General features: G+C 35.8%; 1 protein-coding gene across 1 annotated transcript in view; it reads left to right on the top strand.

The window, feature by feature from the left end:
- LOC142343157 (eukaryotic translation initiation factor 3 subunit M-like) overlaps window positions 1-25,321 on the top strand; it is a 44,715-nt gene that overhangs the window by 5,174 nt on the left and 14,220 nt on the right. The window contains exons 3-4 of the mRNA XM_075394853.1: window positions 2,689-2,891; window positions 17,041-17,196. Coding sequence (XP_075250968.1) covers window positions 2,689-2,891; window positions 17,041-17,196 — 359 coding nt within the window. The remainder of the gene's footprint in view (window positions 1-2,688; window positions 2,892-17,040; window positions 17,197-25,321) is intronic.

Below are 25,321 nucleotides of genomic sequence, written 5' to 3'. Positions count from 1 at the left end.
CTCTGGTTGAATTCGCCTTGGAAAGGCCTCGAAGGGCCGAGTTTGTTTGTTGCTCTGCTGCTGTTCATTGACTTGATGTTCCCGACTTGTAAGAAAATGAGCCATTTGACAACTGTGACGAGTGATTAAGCAATATGAGCTCTATCTGTTATTTGCTATGCTATGTCTCACTGCACTAAATCCTGTTATATTGTTGAACAGAAGTTTATCCGACCACATTTTATTGTCGATGCACAACTTGAAAAACTGCTTAAACACCAGAGAGTAAGAGTTTGCGGTTCAGCTTGATTAATTCACTGAATAATGATTGGCAACTGTGGTGAAGTTGTGAGGCAATGCAATTGCGATTGGGATTTGCGGCAACGGTGCACCTGGTGGTTGAATGTAGACTGCCAGGAAGATAAATTTTGTGAACAGGTAGGTATAAAGAAAGGCGTTCGTGCATGAAGGGTTTTGGCGTTGAGCAGAGAGGGAAAAATAAGAAGATGCAGACAGAACAGAGAAAAACACAAACCTCAAGTTCCATTGCTCATTTAAATTTATATACCAACTGATTGCTTCACTCGCAATCCAAAAGGACAAGGGCAATCACTTATTTAACGTACCCGCAACAACAATAAATCAAAGTAACGAAGTCATGAGGTTTCTTCTGATCGTCTTTTTCTCAATTCATAGTGATGAAGATAAATCAAGTAAATCAAAATTCTTTTGAACTTCAGGAAAATTTTCAATAAGTTGTTTGAAAAATAATTAGCCGAAATGAATCTATGAATGATGATATCCGGCGAAAAAGTTCATTTGAAGAAAGTGTTGTTTTTTCGTAAGTGTTTTTTATGCCATGTACAGTTAGCATCGTGATAAGGGGAGTTTTCTGGGAAGAACATTGGACATCATTGTGCTCTCGCAGAGTCTTTTTCTGATTTCCAAATGAAGTAGGCAAACATTATATTGAAGCGAAAGTTTCGATAATAAATAGCAAAAGCAGTGAGGCGAATAGGTTGAGAGGACCTTTCAATCGGACACATCTTCCGAGTGATGAAAATTGTTCAGCATTGAAACTGAACAAAGATATCGAAATAATATGTAATCGACTAATGTCTGACGAACTGAGAACTTCAATAGGATTTGTCCAGTAAGCTGTGTGTAGAACTGGGGAAATCCTTTTATTCTCACAAAAGTGTCGCAGTTGAAAGTGATAGAAATTGAATTTCCAAAATCGGTTACCATAAAGTTGTTAGTAAGACTGTTGGCTTGCGATTCAAAGCCATTTGACAAGCCAGACTTCTATGGAACAAAAAAGGGGTGAATTTGAAGTTGAGAGGATGTAACATTGATTTTCTGGGGGAACCGATTTTATAAACAATTAGTTGTCGTCAGGTATTTATCTTATTGTAATGAAACTTGTCAGGGAGTTAGTGTATATTTGAGGCAAGTTCCATTGTTGTCACTTTTGGGGAATTTGTTTATGGATACCGTGGGGGCTTTAAACTTCCAAATAAGGCTTAAATTCTTGTTCATAGGTTGAAAGGTTGATTAATTGGTAGCGTCATAAGTCTGATACTGCTTTTATTTTAGTTTGAATAGCTTGAGTAGCTTAAGTCAGCAATGTATAAAGAAGGCGTTCAGGTCATTTGGTTGTTCATTTGAAGTCATAGCAAACTTTAGGTAAAAAAGGCAAACCTAATGTGGTCCATAATGCGAAGTGAACAAATTCTTGTACATTGTTTCTTGATAAGTTACCGAGGAGTAGAACAACAACATTATCAAAACAGTACCATCATAAGAGGTGTAGCTTAGGAGTTGACCTGAAGAGGAGTTGTGATAACAAAAACTTTGTTGAGAGAGTTGAACCGACTTGATAAATTCAGAACACCAGTTTGAGCAATTGGAAATCAGACCACCAGTTTGCGTGATTGGAAATCAGAACACTTGAGAACACCAGAGAACCGCAGTTAGACTAAGGGGCTTAAGTGAGAGCTTGTAGAATTGAGAGAATAAAAGCTCTGTAGTTGTGAATTTGGTTACAAAGTTAAAGTTGTGAACCATCTTTTATAATAAATCTGGTTGATTTTTGGTTTGATTTTGTGATCTTTTACATTTCTTGTTCAGTCATTTGATGTTATTTGTTTACTCAAATCAATCCATTATTCCAACTAGAGTTTCCTACAGCCGACAAGAGCAGCGTGGGGACAAAATAACCCTCCAATAGAAGTCCGAGAGCCATCAAAACACCCCTTTCAATTTGTTAAAGTTTTGGGCGCTAGTCTGTCCCCAGCTAGTCAGCCTAAGCAAAGTACAAAATTCTACACTGTGAAGCATTTGAACAGCAGTCCCTTGAAAGCTAGTTTTTGAAATTATGAAATATCTGGGTCGGGTAATCGAAGTCCAGAGTGATGGACTAGGATTATCAACATAATGCAAATCACCTAAGCTGCTGTGAAGACAAAAATTCATGGTGTGGGGGGCAGTTTTTTCTTCGTGGTTTTATACTTCACACCCCCGCCCCCCTGATAAACCTGAAGAAAAGTGGATGTCTTAGTATAGTTTTGAGTATGCGAGACTGATCAAAATCTCAGTCAAAATCCAGAAGCGTGAAAAGGGAGAGAAGGGGTAGCAACAATAAGGGGGGATGAGTTTCTCTTTTGTGCGGCTCGACGTCGCTCATGCTCTCATTTCTTATCTTTTCAGACTGTTGCACGAGACTCTAGTCACATGCAGCGAAGGTGCCCTTGCAGCCAAGACAATGTATGAACTACTGAGTTCCTACACAGGTGAGAAGGCGAACGAGGCGAGAGATGACTCGATACGATGTGTGGCTGCTGAACTGAAGAACCCTGACGTCTATCTCTATGACCATCTCATCAGTCTAAAGCCAGTTGACGGGCTCAAAGGTTAAATATCGCCATGCAAATGAAGCGAAAGTCATTTTGCAATCACAGTAGTTAGCTAGCTCACAGGCCTATATGAATTTTTTTTCATTATGCTCTTGTAGAGGACCTTTTCTTGGCATTGCTCCGCGTCAGAGGCAACTTTAACGCATTTAGCGCGTATTACGTGCAAAAACACAGGCAACTTCAAATTCTTTTTTAATAGCCACGAAGCGATGGTGCCTATTATTGGGGACCTTGGTTTTTTTTTAATTGCTCGTGAACGAAGTTCATAGCAACTATTGTAAACGTGTTGGTCTATTTTTATGCAATTTTTTTGCTTGACCATTTTGCGCTTTTATTCTAGAACATTCTTTGACTTCTCAAGTGACTTTTTCACGCTTTCGTTCTTCATTTTTGAGTGATCTCTATTGCTCTCACTCCGTAGTAAAGATTGTTGCTAATATAAACGGAATAGTTGAATCCGAATGGACAATTAGAAATCACGGTGTTCCACAAGGTACTGTACTAGGACCACTAGTATTAATACTTCATGTAAATGACTTCGATGAGGAAATAGTGAAAAGTTCGAATGTTTAATAGCCGCCCTCATCTTCTCAGCCGGCTATTATAGCGCTCTTAATTTTTTTACTTCGTCGAACGAAACATTGTTTCTCTTTACCTCATTTTGCGGCTTTTTCAACATTTTGCGTGAAATCTTTTTGACTTCTCTAGGCTAGTTTCTCTCTTCTCTCATTCTGCTAAAAGTGATTTTGAACATCTGTTGCTCAGCAAAGCAATTCAAAATGAACAGAGTAAGTATAAAAAGTTGAAGTCAGAAATTGAAACGGGATAAACCCATAAAGCCCAATTTTAATTGCCCGCTAATTGAACGTCGTTCCTATAAGTGTTAGTTACCATCTCTAATGCTTATTGTTATTGATAGTAGCCCCTGTAGCCACTCTCTAAGAAACAGAAGTATATTCAACTACGAAATGACATCAAAATAAATCGGACTTAAAAAATGTTTTTGTACAAAAATCTTTTTTTTTCAATATCTTCTATTCTTTCAATCCCAATCGGGCTTATTGTAATCAACGGCGGTTATTTTTCGGCAATCTGCCGGGTATGTTTTACAATTTGCAGATGACACAGAAAATTTATGTCTTGAAAAAAATGAACAATGTTGAGAAGTGAAGGCTACAAAAATATTGATGGAAACTGAACAATATATAAAACAAAACAAGTTTACTCTAAATGAAAGGAAAACAGAAATAATGGTTGTCAAAAGTGAAAAGTTACCAACTGTCAATTGCGTTGAATTTAGAAGTAATTCATTGAAACCAACCGATGAATGCAGATACTTAGGTGTTATTCCTGACAGAGTTGACATACCAAAAACAACTTAATAATGTGATCAGTAGAATGGCTTTAGCTATCAGATCAATTTATTTGGTACGCAATAAAACACCTTTAAATGCTCGAATAAATCTCTAAGTGCGATTTTTTTCAAAGTTTGCCATCCTACTCAATTGACAGAATAAACAAACAAATTAGATGGGGCATAAAAGTTTGCTTTTTTCGAACAAAATATGACAGTGCTCGTAAACTACTTCTTGAAATTAAAATACTTCCCGCAGAACTTCAAATAGCGAAAACTTCATTAAATAGACTTTTCGATATTGTCCAACAAACAAACATACAAGACCAAAAGAAATTCACAATAATCGGAGACGTTGAAATTAAAGTAAATAATCGTACATATGATTTTTCTCAACAAAATGTAAATCAAAATGGAGTCAAAATTTAATGGAGAAGAATCAAAGATCAAATAAGCTACAACAAAATGTAAATCAAAATGGGGTCAAAATTCAATGGAGAAGAATCAAAGATCGAAGAATCAAATCAAACAAAGAAACTTCGTTCGGAAATGGAATAAACTTCCAGGAGCTCTAAGAAAGGAAAAATCAAAGGAAAAAATTTAAAGAATTAAACTAAGAGATGCAAAAAAGACACGAACGAGTTCGAATGGACAAAAAAATTGAAGGCTTTAAAAGTTTATTTTTATAAAATAATTCACGAAAACTAGAAACCGAACCTTAGTTTTTTTTAATATTATATTTAGTTATTCAAGGGAAAGATGTAGTATGGTTGATTTATAATATTACAACTTGTAACTTTAACCTAAGGGTTATTCGAATTTACATGTTTGAGATTTTAAAAAAAGTTGGTTACCGTACCACAAAAAAGGGGCCTGATAGCAGAGTGGTCAGTGCATGTGGTTATGGACCAGGAAGGCAGTAGTCTGAATCCCGGCGGGGTCAAATGTTTTCCTACCCGTCTTTCGTTCGAAAGCAATTCGCCCGACATTAGTCGGTTTATGTTTTGAATTCGTCGTCTCCATCGATGATTCGTGCGAACTGACTTCTTGGAATTGACTTTTTCATTTTCAGTATTTTCTACTGCTTCGCAATTAAAATTTGTGTGCGCGACGTCATTCGTTCTGCTTTTAGGTCAATTGCGTGACTTACCTCACTCAAAAGATGACTTCTGAACTCGCTTAATGAACTTTAAGTTTTATGAACGTATACTAGTTAAAGGTCAACAGTGTGTATCTGAGTAGTGACAAACGTTTGTCCTAATTCTTGTTTTAGAGTCTTGAGTTTTTGATTTCGAATATTGATTTTGAAAAAGCTCCCTTAGGGCTTTTTCCTTATAGAGCGTATGTGTCTCATAAAGATGGCAGTCCGAATCTAACCAAAAAGTCTAATGGTATATTAAAGGACTGGTGGTCAATCCGTCTATGTTTTTAGTTGTTTCAATTCATGGAAGGCCTCAAGCGGCTATTTTTCGGCAATCTGTTACGGCTATGTTTGTTTGTAGCCGATTATGCGTAGAAAACCCGTCCAATAAATCAGAACTACATCGTAAGTTAACACTTACTAATATTTGAGAACTGAATAAGGGAGGTCTTACAGGGAGAGCAATAAGTTGGTCAAGTTTTGAGGCGAAATAAAGATGAGGGTATAGAAATAAGAATCTACGAGCGAGCCGAGGAATTGAAAGTTGAGTAACTGCTCTCAAACAAGTTGTTAGCAATTATCTTAGTCCTGTGGTCTTTTTATTGTAAACGTATGTGGCAATTATTGTAAACGTATGTCTTTTTATGCAAAATTTTTCCTTCACTGACTTACCTCACTCACTTTTTCCACTGAATGGATTTTATTTTTTGCGCTTTGAATTACGCAATGTAGTGGATACGTTCAATGTCAAATGAGCAACATCGAAAGAAACGGGATAAGCCGATAGAGCTCTTTCATTAAGTCATAGAGCATTAGGTTATCAAAGTTCATTAGAGTGATTGATAGCTGACATTAGTATTAGACTTAACAGTTTTCAGTTTAGAAGCTGAATTAAGTATAGCTCTAGAATCTAACTGAAACTTCACGCCAAATTAGAACACTTTTTGACAAGAAAAAAACAGAAATATGTCAATCACTATCTCTTTTTTTTCTGTTTCAATCCGGATGTGCATGAAGCGCGTCAACGGCGGCTTTTTGCCGGCTATGGTTTTATTGGCTCTCACTCCGAAATAAAGTTTGTTCAAGGAAAACCGATTGTCAGAGATACGATTACGAAGCACTGATAGACCAGTGGTTCATGTCTGTGTCGAGGCGAAGGAATCGTACTCAGGGCGTATGGGTTCGAAACCTACCTTCGTCTTATGTTTCTGCACCCATAAAGAACAATTTACGCCCCGAAGTTAGTCGGTTTGTTTAATAGCCGCAAAGCGATAGCAGGGGCTATTATTGGCCTTATTTTCTTTTGTTTTTACAGTTCAAAGTATAAAAATTGAATCGGGGTGCTGTCTTTTTTACGACTTGACAATGAATATTGGAGAAGTATCTTTTTACGACTCGAAGAGGAGTATTAGATACGTCCTTCTTTTAATCACTTTTATTGGAGTAAATTTTAAAGCAGGAAATGAAGCGCATGGAAAATTATTGAGTGGTTTTGGTGCTGAACAAAATTGAAGAGTGGAGCGAAAATCATATCACTGTTTTCGAGAGAGCAAGAAATTGAGGTGTGAAAAACATTTCTGTAATTGAGGTAAGTTTTTTGTTCACGTGCGGCTCATGAAGCGGTTTTTAAAAATATTTTTTTTGGTTACAATGTATAGCTGTCGTCAGCCTCTCCACGGCTATTATTTAGGCGCTCTCCTTTTTTAATTCACTTGGCCTGTTAGTCACGTTTTTCACGTTTGATCTCTATTTTACTTCTCTCACTCTACCAACTTAAAGGATTTTTTTGTCTGTATCTAATAAAATTTTTTTATCCAACACTATGCTCTCCGTATACGAACTTCATGTATTTGAAATAAAAAAATTTGTTTTAAAATCAGTAAACCATTATTAAAAAAACAAATTTGTAATGGTTAATAGCCGCCGTCAACGTCTCAACGGCTATTATTTAGGCGCTCTTTTTAATTCGCTTTACCTTTTGTTCGGGTTTCTCCTTTTCCATAAAATCACTATTTTCAAGTTTGACCACTGACTGACCTCACTCACTGTTTCGGCTGAATGGATTCTAAGTTCTGTGACGCATTGAATTACGCAATGTTTTCAATAGGGTAATGTCAGAAGAGCAAGAGTAGATAATTCTTCGAAGAACAGTTGTTGAGCTTGGCTGGTTCAGTCGAGCGTGAATGAAGTAACTCAATCGTAAATAATTGCTCTCAACCGAAGCTACTATTTTACTCCTTTTGCAATTTTTTAATTCAAGTTTTCTATAGTGGTTTGAAGGTTTCTGGTAATTAGTTTTAGTTTTATCCTACTTTGGAGGCTCGCCAACTCGTTTGCTGATTTTTAAACGAATTGTAGTCATTTCTTGCTTATTGTTTCCATTTGCTCATTTCTTACGGAGTTTGCAGATACCAGGTGAGTACAGTTTTGTTGGTATAATTTGTTTAGTGAGTAAAACGACAAAAAGTCGAGAAATTTAAAAACTTTTTTTGCAACTTCGTAAGTTTTCTATCATCTTAGACAAGCTGCCATTCCTATTAAGACATGTGTATTCTTTTGCGAGCATTTTAATAGGTCTAATTGCTTAAAGGAACCTTTCTTAGCCTTTGTGCACTTGTAGTATTAAAAGTCATGATTTTCTAGTTTTTTAGTTCACATTGTTTTTGTGCTTTTTTCGTGAATTGAATTTTTGAGTAGTTTAAGTAGGTAATGGTTTTTTCGTGTTTTTTCTTTGACTCATTTCCGGAGCTCTTCCGGCTATGTTGGAGCCAGTTTTATTGGAGTGAATTGTGAAGCAGGAAATGAAACACGCGAAAAGTTGGTAATGGTTTGGGTGCTGAAGAACACTGAAGAGTGGAGCAAAAAGAGTGGTTTTATGTTCACGGCGTTGTTTTCGAGAGAGCGAGAAATTGAGGTGTGAAAAAGTTGTTAGCGAGTGAGTTTGTTGTTCACGTGCGGCTTTTAGAAAAATTATTTGCAAAATTTTTTTTTGTTAGCATATTTGATTAGGAATTGTATTGATTTTCTATTTCTTGTCCTAGTGGTTTAAAGTTTTCGGGTAAGAAATGAGTTTTATGCTAATTTAATCTATTTTCATATTTTTCATTTGCTATTTTGATTGTTTTTAACTGCTTTATGTGGTATCTAAAGAGTTCTCCATTGCTTAAGGAGGTATTTGATACCAGGAGATTACAGGTTGTTTTGTATATTTTTTTCCAAAAAATGATAAAAAAATTTTAAACCTTTTTCATTTTTTGCAGTTTTCCATTTTTTGCGGTTTTCATGGACTATTATGAGTCGCCTTGAGCATTTGAAGAATCTATTTGCTCAATGGTGTTTTTTTGACTGCATGTGCCATTTTAATATTTAAAAAATACAATTAAAAGTTCAGTAAGTTTTTTTAGTTTTTAAATTCGTTGTTTTCATTTTTTTAGCATTTGGGAGGTCTATAGTTCAAATTAGTTGATTTGAATCTTTTGGCTGCCTTTCGATTGAATTGATATTGTTTTGAGGTGTTTTTTGTAAAGAAAATTGAGTAATTTTTAGCAAATTGTGGCTGATTTTGGTCTTTCTTATTTTTGCTTTTTTTCTGACTGTGCTTTTCTTGTTGAATCTTTCATTTAGAGTTGTTCTAAAGCTGTTGCTCCCAAAAAGGTGAAACAGGATGCTAAGTAGGACGGACACTTCAATAAAAATAAGTATTACAAAGTTAAGACTTTTTTGTATTTTTTTTGCTCAAATTAAATCTGCCCTGTGTTGGGTGGTCAATGATTGATCAAAAACAGTAAGATTATTTTTTACAATAATGGTTGAACTTAAGCATTTTAGCCATTTTGTCGATATTTTGAATCTAAATCTTGTGGAGAGTATTTTTTGAATTTGTTCTATGTTTCCTTTCCCTTCTGTTCGTTCTCGTACATGATTTTTTTGCTAGTTTTTCTGGCAATTGGTAGCTGTTCTATGAATAGCAACTAACCTTGTTTTATGATCTTCTGTCAATATGTTTTGGAGCCCCAACTTTAAAGTATAGTTCAGGCTTTATCAGCTCTTCTGTTGAGATATTTCTCATTTTTTCTGTTGTGGGTTGAAACTAGTGTTATTAATTAGGATTCTAGTTTTGTCCGTTGGAATGGTCAAGCTTCTCTTAAGAGCGTGTCCGGAATTCTTCCGGCTATTTTCTTTTAAGATTTTTTCACACATACTCATTGTTTTTGAAGTCAATTTGAAGTGATGACTTTGGTCCCGCCGAAACAGAAAGTGGAGCGAATAAGCGAGTTGTTTTGCGGCGTGAATTTTTATTGCTGTAATTTCTAAGTGAGGTGAGAAAAGGGTGTTTGAACAAAAAATTTGTTTTCTCTCTTGTAGTTTTTTGTTCACATGCCGTCTTTTGACACACATGGTTTTCGCAATCCATCCATAGTCCGTTCTAGGTTAAGTTTTTTTAGTCAGCGAATATTCTTGAACTGTGTCAGGACTTGTCCTATGTTTTTTATTTCGTCAAGACTATATGACGTTAATCTCTTCAAATCGTTTGGTTCATTCGTTTATGCAATTTCATCTGAATTGCGGGCGTGACGTCCTTTTTCATTTTAGTTATTTTGTTCATTAGCGTGTTTAGGTTTTTGTTCAAACGTGACTTACTTCACTCTCAAAAATGACTTCCATACTCTGAAGTTTAGTCTTCTTTACATTATTTCAAGAAGATAAGGTCAAGTGATTGTGTGCCACTCTTATTGAAGGTTATTTAAGAGCAGCTATTGGAAGCAGGAATAATTTATACAGATTCCCAAACAAAATATAACATGTAATTTGAAAATAGTGAAATCTTTTTGTCTGTTCTTTTGATGATCTTCTTTAGACTACAGATCTACAAAGCTATCGCGGCTACGTTCTATTATTTTTTTCACCTCTGTCACCCCACCCCCCTTATTCGCTCACCTTACCCATCGTTCCACCCTTAAACCAACTGCTCGTTAGTCGTTTGAGAGCAATTCGTCCTTTGTTAGTCGGTTGTTTTCAGAATGTGTGGTTCTAATGATGATATGCATTTTTAGCGTAGGTTAGCATGCAGCAATCGTTGATATTCCAGCTGATATTTCGGGTTTACGGCTTGGTCTTTAATTCTGCGTCAATGAAACTTTTTAACATTCAAATTAAATCAGCTGAGGGGAAAAGAGGCAGTTCCCAAAGTCAAACAAATATAGGTGTTACAGTTGATGATGTCGGCATTCGAAATAGGGATTATTGACTCCTCAGTGGTTCCGTTGTTCTTTTTGTTCATTTTTGTCTAGTTATTCAACCAATTTTAGTAGTAAAAAACTAATTGGAGAAAAGGATAAAATTGGAATTTCTTCATCGTGAAATATGAGTATTGTGTAGATGGCAGGTCTCTCAGTAAAAAAGGAAAGATGGGAAGGAATGAATAGTACATAGTATTTGCATGAATTGTGTAGATTTACACAAAATCAATATAGTGTACATAATGAAATTGGTAACACATTTAAAATAATAGTATATGTATCTATTAGGTATATGTGGCGCTAGTGAAAATGGCAGACGTACCAAAATACAGAAATTTTACAATTACTGGCCAATCACAATAAAATGGGAATATTGCTTTCTAATTGGCTGATTGGTCAACAAATTCTCCATGTTTTGAAATAGGATATGAATGTTAATCTAAGTTTGCTCAGAAATCGCGATAAGCCGGAAGATAAAAATTGTATTATTTTGGGGGGAAACTGGTCTCACGTTCGGTTGTGAGAGATTCATTTGAAGTCCCGTGGGCCGCTGAGGCATGGCCATGGCCCTCGAGGCATGTCCAGATGCGGTAAAATTTATAATCTAGTATTGAGCTAGGTCCAATTTAGGCTAATTGAACGCATAAAGGTGCATATTTTAAATTTTTCAACCAATCATTTTCGTTGAAATTTCTACATTTTGGTACGTCTATTTGTTAAGACGTCACTGGTATATTTATCTGAAATTTTTCTAATAATGTGTATGTATATAATAATATGTATGTATATACTGGTGTCAGGACAAAATACTCAATGCCGCTATACCCAATGCATTTTCATATTTTTTGTTTTTTAATTTGACTACCAATTAGCAGTCGCTATTACAAGTATGTTTTAACGTTCTTAATGGCCGTGGCCATGCCTCAGCGGCCCGTGGCACTTGATATTGAACTATCACAACCGAACATGGGATTAGATTATCCGCTTGAGTTTGTTGATACTTACATTTAATAGCGGTGGCTAATTTGAAGTCGGATTATTTAACGAAAATATTAAAGTATATTGGGTATTATGGCATTGGGTATAATAGCGGCGCTAGTGAAAATGGCAGACGTACCAAAATATAGAAATTTTATTGCTGGCCAATCACAATTGAAAAAATTGGAATATTGCTTTCTGATTGGCTGAATGGTCAACAAATTCTCCATGTTTTAAATTAGGATATGATTGTTAATCTAAGTTTGCTCAGAAATCGCGATAAGCCAGAAGATAAAAATTGTATTATTTTGGGGGAAACTGGTCTCACGTTCGGTTGTGATAGATTCATATCAAGTCCCGCGGGCCGCTGAGGCATGGCCATGTCCCTCGAGGCATGGCCAGATGCGGTAAAAATTATAAGCTAGCATTAGGCTGTGTCTTATTTGGGCTAATTGAACTCATAAAGGTACACATTTTAAATTTCTCAACCAATCACATTCGTTGAAATTTCTACATTTTGGTACGTCTATTTGTTAAGACGTCACCTATAATGGCATTGGGTATAATATTGCATTGGGTATAATGTCCTGTAACCGTATGTACCTATTGACTTCTTGAATAAAAATAATACCTAAATTATAATTAAACACAATATCAACCCTCTTACTATCAGTACTGGTAATCTTTCTAGTTAAAACCAATGGACGTGTGAGGCAAATGTGATCATTACTATTTGTTGTCATCCTTAATAAGATCGGCACTCATTAGCCTAATTGTTGTGATCAACTTATTAAATAGCTTTGCTTTTTAATAAGTCAGTGTTTCAGTAGTTGCTTTACTCGACGAGCCTGATTTTTATATTTGTAGGTGACCCTCTTCTGAAAAAGGATTTCTTTTATCTGGCTAATAATAGCATATTTGGCTCTATTGCAACGATATCCTTCAATTGAGTAAAAGAATGGGGTCGAGTTTCACTACCCTTTCAAAGTGATTTTATCTTATTCGATTATTTTATCTTGCCTATTTTATCTTATCCATTCGATAGATTCTCGTTTTCCGATCTCGCGGTCTAGCCGGAAAGTGGTTCTTTGAGTTACGTCTTTTCAGTGGCTACGCTTAAAGTGGTTAGGTGTCTGATGTCTTTTTATTAACAGCATTGCCTACTCCAGCTTTGCTATCAAAGCAGGTAATGGAAAGAGAAATATCTTGCCCTAGGAAAGATTGCCATGGTTACGAAATTTTTCAATCTAAGAACTTCGATGTTGGTCAAAATTTCTTTTGTGGATTTTACAGTGCCGTAAAATATCTGAGCCAAAAGTTTCCCGAATTGTTGTGGAGTTTGTTTAAATCTGTAATTATTGCTGAAGCTGCTTTTTGGGTTTCTAAATGCAGCAGTTGTTCCTAATTTTATTTGAATTTTATTTGTAGAAATCTCTAATGCTCTTAATGCATTATTAGCAACCTTCTTACCAAGTCACCTGATGCTTTACCGGCACTGTTAAAAAATCTTTCAATGCTTCTGCTTTCATTAGAGAATGTGATACTGTCATTGATTTTTTTTACTAGTACAAGGTGTACATTTATCTTTTAACATTTTGACCATTACTACTAAACTTCAACTTTATTTTTAGTTGTACCAATATGATGTCCTCCACCTCAGCTGTATGATTATTCCGGTCCCCACTTTAGTGGGGAGGGAGGAACTATATACTTAACGGGGTTTTTTTTTGTTCAGACAATTTTGGCCGATCGCTATATTCATCGGTCATGGTATCATTAAAAAGCACGTATATCCTACAATATGGAATTAAAAATAATTTTTAGAATTTCGTTTTTTACAGGGAGCTATCGAGGCTTAAAGTTTTGTGAATATTCGACAGTTTTTATTCACATTTTCAGAAATTTTTGCTAAAATTTAGCAAAATATCGATAACATAATTTAGAATTAATGAACGATGAGCTAAAATTGTGAACGATAGAGTTTTATTGTTAAGGGCAGAGATAGAAGAGCGCTGCTGTATTGTTTGATTGAGTTTTTGGGCTAAAATTTTCGATAAATTTTCAAAATTCGAATTTTTTTCATCAAAAATTGCTTTTTTTTGTCCACTTTGTTAAAGTTTGCCAGACGAAGTGACCCTTAAACCTTGACACAGACTCCTTAAGCTCCAAAAGAGCGCTAGTTGGTGTAAGGCGCCCGATGAAAGTCTCCTGGAATTAAAGTTTTGACGTTTTTGCAGATTTAACTCTATAATTATACAAAATTCATCGTTGTTTTTTTAATATTTGGAGAATTTCACTCATTAATTGGTCTTATCCCTAAGCACTTGGAACACTTGGATGGTTTGTTGGGCAGGTGGCAAAATCAGGGATAGATTTGAGATTATCCTGGATACCTACAATCAGAAGTTTTTCTATTTTTATTTTGGTGCTGCCTTTTTTCAAAATATTTTGCTTTTGTTTTTTTAATGTTAATTACTGACAATTTTTTTTCACGGCTCCAATAATGGCAAATCCCATTTTCGTAAACATGAGGCCAAATGTAGATATAGTTTGTTTTCAGAGAACCTAAGGGTTTTTTGACTTTTAGTTTTAGTAAACTTTAACTGCGTTCTTGTGTTTTGCCTTCAATTGTTATACTTTGTGCAGTTTCATTATTAAATCTAACGATTCATAGATCTAAATGACTTCCACTGCAGTTGTAATGGAACCCGTACCATGCATTCGGTTTTTACTAAATTCTCTTATGTCATTGAATGTATTTGTTCTAAGGAAATTTCAGTGAGTTTTTGAACTTGCCACTTTTTTATATTCTCAGTAAGTATAGGTCAAGCTTTCTTCCTTATAGTATACAAAATAGTTTTGTGGTGGCTGGTTTTAATAGAATGTTTTCTTGCTTTTGATACTACGATTTTTTTGTACAAAATTCTGTGATTTTTGTGCATAATTGCCCAATTTTGCTTTTGTTCTTGTTTTTTTGGTAAATAGTCACATTACTTAACAATCTAACTGAAAAAAGCTCTACAAATTGTGGAATTTCTCATATTCATTGTTTTCATAACATATGGATATAAGGGCTGCGACACCGTTCTCTTGCGGAATTTGGTAGTTTTTTTATTTTTGACCTGAATTTGTTGTTATTTTTGTTGTCGTATGCCAAATATCGGGTAATTAAAAGTCTCCGCGGCCAAATATAGATCAGCAAAAGGACTTAATATTTGATATCGGTTTTTAGCTAATGGTTTTACTGATTTACATTTTAAATTACTAAAAAAATAGTTTTGTTATTCTTCAACTTATCCCCTTTTTGTTCTGGTTTGCGTTTTTTTCTCTCGTACTTTACAATATTGTATCAATTTTCTAAGTTAGCGTCAGTATTGAGTGTTTTTTCAATGTTTTCGTTGAACCAGCAAATTCTTTTTGTTTAAGCGTTTCGACTGATGTCTTCAGGGCTTTGACAAATTGTTTCAGAATTTTGAAATTGAGATACTTTTCATTTTTTGTGGTGTTTTTTGCTGTCATTTTGTGATAGTCGTTATTAGAAAGACTTTTTGTTGATCAAAGGAGACGGAAATGATAATTTTATGTTCTCGCGGTTAATATTTTACAAATTTAATGGCTTCAAAACAGTATTTGTAAAGTTGTTTGAAATTTTGTAGTTCAGCTTGTATTTAATGTTATATTATAGTCTTATGATTTAGTCTCAGTAATAACAGGCGCAATTAGTTTTCCAAGATTTTGCAATATAAACTGTCTACTCTTTTAGTCGGAAGCTTATGTTGGTTATAAATTTTGAAAAATTTTGTTTTTTAAAAAAACGACAGTCGATTTTTGAGATTTGCCAATCTTATTTCTGTTAACTTTTAGCTTAGCATCTATATAGACAAGTCACACGCATTATCTATTGAACAACCATTTGGTCTTCATAACGGTTTTATTTTCTTCAAATGGTCTTTGTTCTTGGTACAACTAGTTCTCATAAAATGTTCGTGATTTTTGCGTGTTCGCACTTTTTTGTAGATTTGTTTTCTTTTCACAGTATCACAATAATGGGCGTGATTTGAATCACAAATGTGGTTATTTGAAAAAAAGCAATAGAAAATTTTTGATGTATTTAGTGAACAATTTAATGGTTAATTGGCTGGGACATCGTTCTCGTGCAAATTTTTCCGTGTAAGTTTTTCATTTTTGGCTGTATTTGTCGTTCTTTTTGAAGTCGTATGACATATCGTGGATAATGAAAGTTCTCAATCACTCTCTGTTGAGGAATAAAAGTGTTTCACTTCGTAATTAAAATTTGTAATTATTTGATTTTTATCACCGTTTTTTCTGGTAGCCATATTATGGTAGTCACTGGGCTTATAGGCCCTCCAAGGTAGATTGTTTTATTTAATGAACGATATGTTTATATGTTTATTTTTTATCCCTTCCTCATTTGGTAGGCAATTACGTGACAAATGTAGATGAGCGGGGTCGGAACTTAATGTGCGAACGCACATTACCGAGCCTCCTTGTTTTGTTTTATACTTTTTTTAGCTGACGCATTTGCAAAAAGAAAATAAAGTACAAAAATAAAATGCGATATTGTAATTATTTGATTATCATCTGTCGATTAAAAGTTATCTTAATGTTTAGCGGATTTAGTGTGAAAAAAATAAGACATAATTTTTATATTTCCACTATAGTCATTATGTACTTTAACTGATTTATTTGATTCTTTATTATCAATAACTGTCATTTCTTATTAGACAATGAATTAAAATTAAATTTGTCACTAAACTGGTGAGATAGAACATTCATCTTAGAGTGCTTTGTGCTTTTGTTTATCTTTTTGTTGATTGTGCTTTGTAGCACATACTGTGTTTTGCTCAAACCAATAATTATTTTGAGCAGAGCTTCTATTTCATCTCGGCAGAAAACACTTTTAATTGCTCTCGCTCGAATTAATTTTGAACCAATTAATATAAACGTGTCTTTTTTATTTTTCACTGAACCTATTTCTTCTAGAAGATTCTTTCGATTTCACATCTCGGGAGACTTTTTCACTCTTGATTTTTTTTATTTTGGTTGATTTGAATTGCGAGCTTTCAGAAATTGAGTTTGTTGCTAAACTTAAACCGATTGTGAGCGAGAAACGTAAGTAGGCCGTGTAGAGTAGTGGTTAATGTATTCGAGCCTCATCCGAGAGGTTGCGGGCTGAACCTCTACCTAGTCAGATATTTTTGCATCATAAAATTTTCTCTGGCCTATGCCCCTTCCAAATTGTTTGCTTCGAGAGTATTTTTAGAACAGATCGTCCGACGTTAGTTTATTTTTGTTTGTTTATTTTTAACAGTAAAGTTTTTTATTTGAAATAGCTCACCAACAAATAGCTCGAAATAGCTCACCAACAAATAGCTCGAAATAGATCACCAACAGATAATGAGTTCGTTTCAGGAACAAAGATTTACGAGCTGTTGGACATCTTTGTGCATAAGAATCTACAGGACTATCAGAAGTTCGAGTCTCAAAACAAACAATTCCTGGAAGAGAATGCCTTTGATCAGGCCGATTTGATCAGGAAGATACGATTACTCACCTTTGCTAGTATTGGTACGTAAATATATTTCCAGCTACGCTATTCATTTTTGCAATATCTCCCGTAAACCGATATTGTAAAAATTGCCTGAATTTTCAATAAGCTGTTGTGAGTTTATTCTTAATTGTCTTGAGAAGTTGAAGTTATCCCGCCGATATGGCAATGAATTGGAATTACTGAATTATAAAACGAACGTTTAATAGCTCTCAAAGTTAGCTTGTAACAACTATATTTCATGCTTTTTGTAAGGCATCAAGGAGATAATGGTTATTGTCTTGTTAGCCTCAAAACTAGCTGAGGCTTTTACTGATACGCACCTTCCCCATCAAGCGTAAAACATGCGTTGTCAGATGCGCTATACCACCATTTTTAAGCTCCTAATTTGCACATGTTTTTGCGCTCATGAAGCATGCCGCATAGAAAAACCCAGCAAGCCAAATAGCCTCTGACCAAAAATGTACTGATCTAGGAATGGCAATAGACGTAAGCAATACGAATCGGTAGCGTTAGAGATTAGACCAATGGCTTTAATGCTAGGGGCAGGGGTTAGAGTGGGGATGGAAAAGGACGCATATTTTCCTGGTTAAAAAAATGGACTTTTTCCAAATCGAAGTTTTTTCTTTCGCTTTTCTTTTTTCGCACCTTTTCTTTCTTCCTGTTTTTCTATATTTTTAATAGCCGCCCTCATCTTCTCAGCCGGCTATTATAGCGCTCCTATTTTTTTTTACTTCGTCGAATAAAAAAAATGTTTCGCTTTACCTCATTTTGCCGCCTTTTCAACATTTTGCGTGAAATCTTTTTGACTTCTCTAGGCTAGTTTCTCTCTTCTCTCATTCTGCTAAAAGTGATTTTGAACATCAGTTGCTCAGCAAAGCAATTCAAAATGAACAGAGTCGGTATAAAAAATTGAAGTCAGAAATAGAAACGGGATAAAGCCCAATTTTAGATGCCCGCTATTTGAACGTCGTTCCTATAAGTCTTATTTACCATCTCTAATGCTTATTGTTATTGATGGTAGCCCCTGTAGCCTCTCTCTAAAACAGGAGTATGTTCAACCACGAAATGCCATCAAAATAAATCGGACTTAAATAAATGTTTTTGTACAAAAATCTTTTTTTTTCAATATCTTCTGTTATTTCAATCCCAATCATGCTTATTGGAATCAACGGCGGCTATTTTCCGGCAATCTGCCGGGTATGTTTCTTCTTCTTGACATATTGAAGCTCCTGAACGTCACATGTTTTGCGCTCATTAAGTATTCCGCATATCCAAGAAAGCCATTAGCCATTATGTTGCTGCTGTAGAAAGAACAAAAGACAATTGCAATGCGCATCCGTAGCGTATGGGAAAATACCTACGGCGGTTATGCGATGGGCATTGTTTCGCGCGCGAGTTGCTGCCGGAAGTGGCTCCTTCTTTATTGGCCCCAAAAATGGTAATTATTGTTTTCCATCGACATCTGTGTTTCTTTCTTCCTCTTTAATATTCAATCTGTCTATGTTATAATACTTTTTTTACTTTTATTTAATATAACTTGAGTTCTTGTTATAATAATTTTTTTACTTATAATTATTATTATTTGAGTTCAATGTCACAATGTTTAAGCTCATTATCGGCATGAGTCTGAGCGCTCCTTTATCATGTAGCACAGCAAAGACTTTAGCTGACCAAAAAGTTGCTGCTACATAGGGTAATAGGCAAAAAAAGTACGTGTCGGTAGCGGAAGTGGTGAGAGCTATGACTGTAAAACAAGGGACATGGGTTTTAGCCGGAGTTGGTTCGAAACAGAAATCTTAACTCTTTTTAAATCTATTACCATGAATGATTTGCTTGTGCTTTTGCGGGACCTCTAGTTTACTTAAAAATTAGGTGTGAAATCTAGCAGCAATAAATACAAGGCATAGGCTCATTCAAAACAAAGAACACCTAATACAATAATCCGTTCCAATTCGCAGACAAGATATTTGGCTCCACATAAAGCACAAGCTACTCTATTAGATTAACAGGCATCAATTTTAATTTGGACATTATTAAGTGTTTTTCTGAAAATGACAGCGTTTGTGCGTGATTTTGAGAAGCAAGAAGATTAAAAATCAGTTTCAGAGCTGTGAGAATTAAAATGTCAAGACAGCTACAAGTGGCACTTTCAGTTCTGCTATCAGCTTTCTACTATCGTTCAATAAAATATAGCCCAGAAATGTGAGAAATGATGGTACACTATATTGATCAGTTTGAGAAATAGCATGTCATGAAGCTCGCTGAAAAGCAGAGCCTTGCAGCTGTCATATTGAATTCAGAGCATGCATAATTAACTCAAAGGAGAAATCAAACATTAGTTAGAATAGCATGAAAAGGAAAGTTTGATGCTATATTCAATTGAAGTCCAATCGATCATTTCACGATTTGTCAACATATTTTGTGACCAATGTACGTGCCTATCGTACCTGAAGTGAAACTCAAACTCGAATTTACTCCGCTATCACCAAATCATCATTGAGACTCAAGTGCAACCTAGGAAGTCCATTAAACGCTTGCAGTGATTCTCTACGATTGGTTGCCGTGGAATTCGCGTGCTGTTAGATTATCCGACAATTTTTCTACACAGTAGTTGAGAGCTTTTGCCAAGACATCTAACTTACACGGAAAAATGACGTTATCAAAAGCTGCTTACATTCTGTCCACATCGTTATGTACAACCGATCTAAGATGCGATTTTGACACGTAAAATCCCTCGACTAGCATAAGAAATACAATTCATAAAACTACCAAATATTAGTATAACTTTGTAATTTTGATCATATGAAACTGAGATACAGTGAGTGTTGAAACCTAATTTCTGAGGTGCCTATTCTTGCTGTGTCTGGTTTCTGTAAATCATCTGAGTGATTGGTTTTATAGTTTAACTAACTTCGAGTTAATGGAGATTTGACTCAATCCTTCTCTCCACGAAGTTTTTTAGCAAGAGAAAATTTGCACAAAGGACAGATTTAGTTTCTCTTACTGGCATAGCTCATTTGATTTGGAAGCCAGTTGAGAAACAAATTTTGTATTAATTTGTTTCAGAATTTTGTAATATTGAAATTTTTAATACTTTTTGTAAGATCCTACTACCAATATTTTTCAATCGGTTTTTTCCTGATCATTTATATTAGTGGAAATCACTGTCACTTTATTTATAATTGAAGATTTCTTTTATGTATCAAGATAGATTATTAACGTTGTGCCACCAAATCTGTCAAGTGTTTGTTTTCACATAAATCAGTGGGTCTACCAAAAGTTAATAACTCCTTGAATTATTATCTCTCTAATTTTGTGCCGTTTAGAATATAGCAAAAAAGGAATAAACTTAATACTTGGGATATAATTATTTGATTAATCTTAGCAAAAGAATTAACTATTCAGCAAAGCTTAGCGATTCATTGCTGGGACCAGTTGAGTTTTAAGTAACGCGACGGTATTCTGCACTATGATGTTGAAGTGATATAGGCGGTGTGAAGCCTTCCTTGGGAGACTGCTCTCCAATCTGATGAAATGAGTGGCAAAGGCACCAACTAACGAAGTTAGAGCCAACCCGGCTGGAAGCGAATAAGCTAAGCAAGAGCGACCAGCAGTCAAGCAGTTCAAGCGATTTCGAAGCAGTACAGAATTAGCCAGGAATTGCAAATGAAGCAGCTTGAAATAGAACAGCTACTAAATGAGGAGCTTAAGCTTAAGCGCAAATGAAAAGAACAGCATTGGAGAACAAAGGTGCTCGTTCTCGGTCAGCCAATGACTGTTTCAAATGACCTTTCGATTGGAGCCCAAGAGGGGAGATATCTCGGATTTGGCCACTTGATTCGACAACCTAACGTCAGACAGATCACTTCTAGACAACCCCTGAACTGGAGAGGCACAGTTTCGAGATTTTGAATTTCAGGCAATCGTTCATCAAGTGTTGAACAATAGGTTATGGTACACCAAAGGGTATTGAGGTAGCGATACGGAGACCATCAATGGGAACCATCTAAAAACTTAACTGATAGGCCAAACAGTGAACGTGTTTAAACAGTACAGAAAAATCAATGATCCGCAATTGAGTCCAACATTGTATTTGGCAGTAGATAAACTAACTCAAGTTGTCAAAGAGAAGTAATAGTTCCATGTTAATGATAAAGTTAAAGATCGATTTTTCTTGTTGATTTTTTGCAAAATTGCCATCAAGAATAGAGTTTAAGAATTGAGAGTTCGGCTTCCAAAGGAAAGCGAAAGGAAGAATAACCGACGAAAACAGGTAGAGAGAAACAGCTCTTAGAAACATTGAATTTCTGTGCGATTTGAAATGTGAAAGAAACGAAGCAAAGATTTGCATCTGTCCGTTTCCAGAACAACAGTTTCCATGATTGGTATGCAGCAGTCAGGAAGCAATGAACTTCACATGTTTTGCTCTCATGGAGCATTCGGCAATAGCCAAAACATGCAAGCCAAATAGGCCATTGGCCAAAATTTTGCTGATGTAGAAAGAGCAAAAGACATGCAATGCGCATCCGTAGCGTATGGGAAAGCACCTACGGCGGTTATGCGATGGGAATTGTTTCGCGCGAGAGTTGCTGCCGGAAGTGGCTCCTCTTTTTTGGCCCCAAAAAGGGTAATTATTGTTTTGCATCGACGTTCTTGTTCATCGACTGTGTTTCTTTCCTCTTTATGATACAATCTTTCTATGTTAAAATACTGTTTTTGACTGATATTAATTAGAATTTGTGTGCTATGTCACAATGTTTAAGCTCGGTATCTGCACAAGTCTGAGCGCTCCTTAAACATGTAACACAGCAAAGCCAAATCTTAAGGTGACCAAAATGTTGCTGCTACATAGGGTAGTAGGCGAAAAAATACGTGTCGGTAACGGAAGCGGTAAGAGCTAAGGCTGTAAAACGAGGAGGGACATGGGTTTGAGCCGGAGTTTGTTCGAAACAGAAATCCTAATTCCTTTTAAATCTTCTATTACGTTAAATGATCTGCTTGTGATGCTTTTGAGGGCCTGCTAGTTTACTTAGAAATTAGGTGTGAAATCTAGCAGCAATAAATACAAGACATAGGCTCAGGTAAAACACAGAAGATCTAATACAATAATCCGTTCCAACTTGCAGACAAGATATTTGGCTCCACGTAAAGCACAATCTACTCTATTAGATTAACAGGCATCAATATTAATTTGGACATTATTTAGTCTCTTGTATTGAAAATGACAGCGTTTGTGCGCGATTTTGAGAAGCAAGAAGATTAGAAATCAGTTTCAGAGTTGTGAGAATTAAAATGTCAAGACAGCTACAAGTGGCACTTTCAGTTCTGCTAACAGCTTTCTACTATCGTTCAGTAAAATATAGCCCAGAAATTGAGAAATAATGGTACTCTATATTGATCAGTTTGAGAAATAGCGCGGCATGAAGCTCGTTGAAAAGCAGAGTCCTGCAGATGTCATATTACATTCATAGGATGCATAATTAACTCAATGGACAAATCAAACGTTAGTTAGAATAGCATGACATGCAAAGTTTGGTGCTATATTCAATTGAAGTCGAATCGTTTTGTTCACGATTTGTCTACATTTTTAGTTACCAATGTCAGTACGTGACTATCATACTGAAGTTAAACTCAAACTCGAATTCACTCTGCTATCGCCAAATCAATATTGAGACTTAAGTGCGACCTACAAAGTCCATTAAAAGCTTGCAGCGATTCTTTACGATTGGTTGCCGTGGAATTCGCTTGCTGTGACAGATTATGCGACAATTTTTCTACACAGTAGTTGAGAGCTTTTCCCAAGACATCTAACTTACACGGAAAAGTGACGTTATCAAAAGCTGCTTACATTCTGTCGACAGCGTTATCTACAAACACTCAAAGATGCGATTTTGACTCGTAAAATCCCGCGACTATCATAAGAAATAAATTCAAAAAATTACCAAAAATCAGTAGAGCTTCTTAATTTTGATCAGAATAAACTGAGATACCGTGCGTATTGAAACCTTATTGCTGAGAAGGGGCTTAGTCTTAGTGTGTCTGGTTTCTATAAATCATCTGAGTGATTGTATAGTTTAACTAACTTCAAATTAATGAAAAGAGAATTGACTCTTTCCTTCTCTCTACGAAGTTTGTTAGCAAGAGAATATTTGCACAAAGTACAGAGGTAGTTTCTCTTACTGGCATAGCTCTTTTGATGTGGAAGCCAGATGAGAAACAAATTTTGTTTAATTATTTGATTCAGTATTTTGTAATATTGAATTTTTCAATATTTTCCCTAAGATCCTACTACCAATTCTGCCTGTTCAATCGCTTTTTTATTCATCATTAATATAAGAGGGAATCACTGTCACATTATTTATAATTGAGGATTTCACTTATGTATCAAGATAGATTGTTAACGTAGTGCCCCCAAAACTGTCAAGTTTTTGTTTTCACATAAATCAGTGGGTCTACTCAAATTCAATAATTCCGTGAATTATTATCTCTCTAGCATTTGCCGTTTAGAAGATAGCAAAAAAGGTGTATTGATGAAATTGAATACTTGGGATATAAATTATTTGATTAATTATGGCAAAAGGATTAACTATTCGTCAAAGCTGAGCGATTCATTGTTCGGACTAGTTGAGTTTTAAGTAACGCGACGGTATTCTACACTCTGATAAATAATAGAGTTCAATAAAGTTAACTAATTTGGATATGCTGAAAGTAAGTGGGTGTTGTAAAGCCTTCCTTGGCAAATGCTGTCCAATCTCATGAAAAGAGTGGCAAAGGCACCAACTAACGAAGGTCGAGTCAACACGGCTTGAAGCGAATAAGCTAAGCAAAAGCGAACAGTAGTCGAGCAGTTCAAGTGGTTTCATGGCAGTACAGTATTAGCCAGTACAGTGCAAAACAAATAGGATAAGAGGACTGAAATTAGGAGAAACTTTAGTCACAAAATTTAACTCTAAAAGAAATTTTGATACCACAATGGTTGAAATTTCAGATTGAACCAAGAAGCTAAAGGTTCACTACCAACAGATTGTTCACATTGTCGAGAAAATCTCAAGGCAGCTGCAGCGTCGAAATGAGCTGGTATGCTACCGACCAAACTTTATTGAAGGGAAACTAAAGTTGAGAGTGCGCAGGGGATCTAGACATTCATTGGCTTGCACATGTTGCAATGTTTCAACGCGAGTGAAGCAGCGAATGAACTCAAGGGTAAGGACAATTAACCGACTGACTGTTCCATTTTTCAAACTTAAAAACACATAAAAATTTTTCAAGGCCACGATACGGAAATGGTTTCTGAAACCTCTTCAGCGAAGCAAACGCTTGAAGAACGAATTTGTAGAAAAAAAAGTTTCGATCAGAACATGCACGTTTTGAACGAAGCAATCTGGAGCTGGATATACAAATAAAACAGATAGAAATACAACAGATACTGAATGAGGAGCATAAGCTTGAGCGCAAATGAAGAAAACAGCGTTACAGAGCAAAGGCGCTCGTTCTCGGTCAGCCAGTGACCGTGTCAAATGAGCCTTCAATTGGACCCCAAAGAAGGGACATCTCTCGGATTGGGTCCTCTCGGATTGGGTCAGTAGATTCGACAACCTAACGACAGACAGATCACTTCTAGACAACCACACAACTGAAGAGGCATAGTATCGAGATGTTGAAATTCACGCAATCGTTCATCAAGTCTTGAACACCAGGACGTTTCCCCGAGAGCTGCTTTACGATACACCAAAGGGTATTGAGGTAGCAGGACGGATGCAGTCGATGGGAACCATCTAAAAACTGACTGATAGGCAAAACAGTAGTTTATGATGCTGTCTAGTGCAGGCTGGAGAGCAATTGAGCAATTTTCGAAGATCTCGTGTCATCATAACTCACGGCTGCAAATTCGGATCTATTCTATTTTGCCCCCCCCCCCCCAGCTTAGTGAGCATAAATATTTTATGACCCCCAGGCGCACGTGCTTTCTTTTACATAGTTACTACTGCAGGCTGGAGAGCAATTTTCGAAGGCCTCGTGTCATTATCAACTCACGGCTGGAAGTTCTTCGCAAGGCAAGCAAAACCTAACTACTCATCCGGTCAATAAATTTCTGTCATTGTTTCTATTGTTGTGAACGTGAAAGAGTAGAGAAAAATAAAT

Source organism: Convolutriloba macropyga, chromosome 7 (genome assembly GCF_964194025.1).
Source record: "Convolutriloba macropyga chromosome 7, txConMacr16.3, whole genome shotgun sequence".
Taxonomy (NCBI): Eukaryota; Metazoa; Xenacoelomorpha; order Acoela; family Convolutidae; genus Convolutriloba; species Convolutriloba macropyga.
This window is presented reverse-complemented; position numbering and strand designations above follow the sequence as displayed.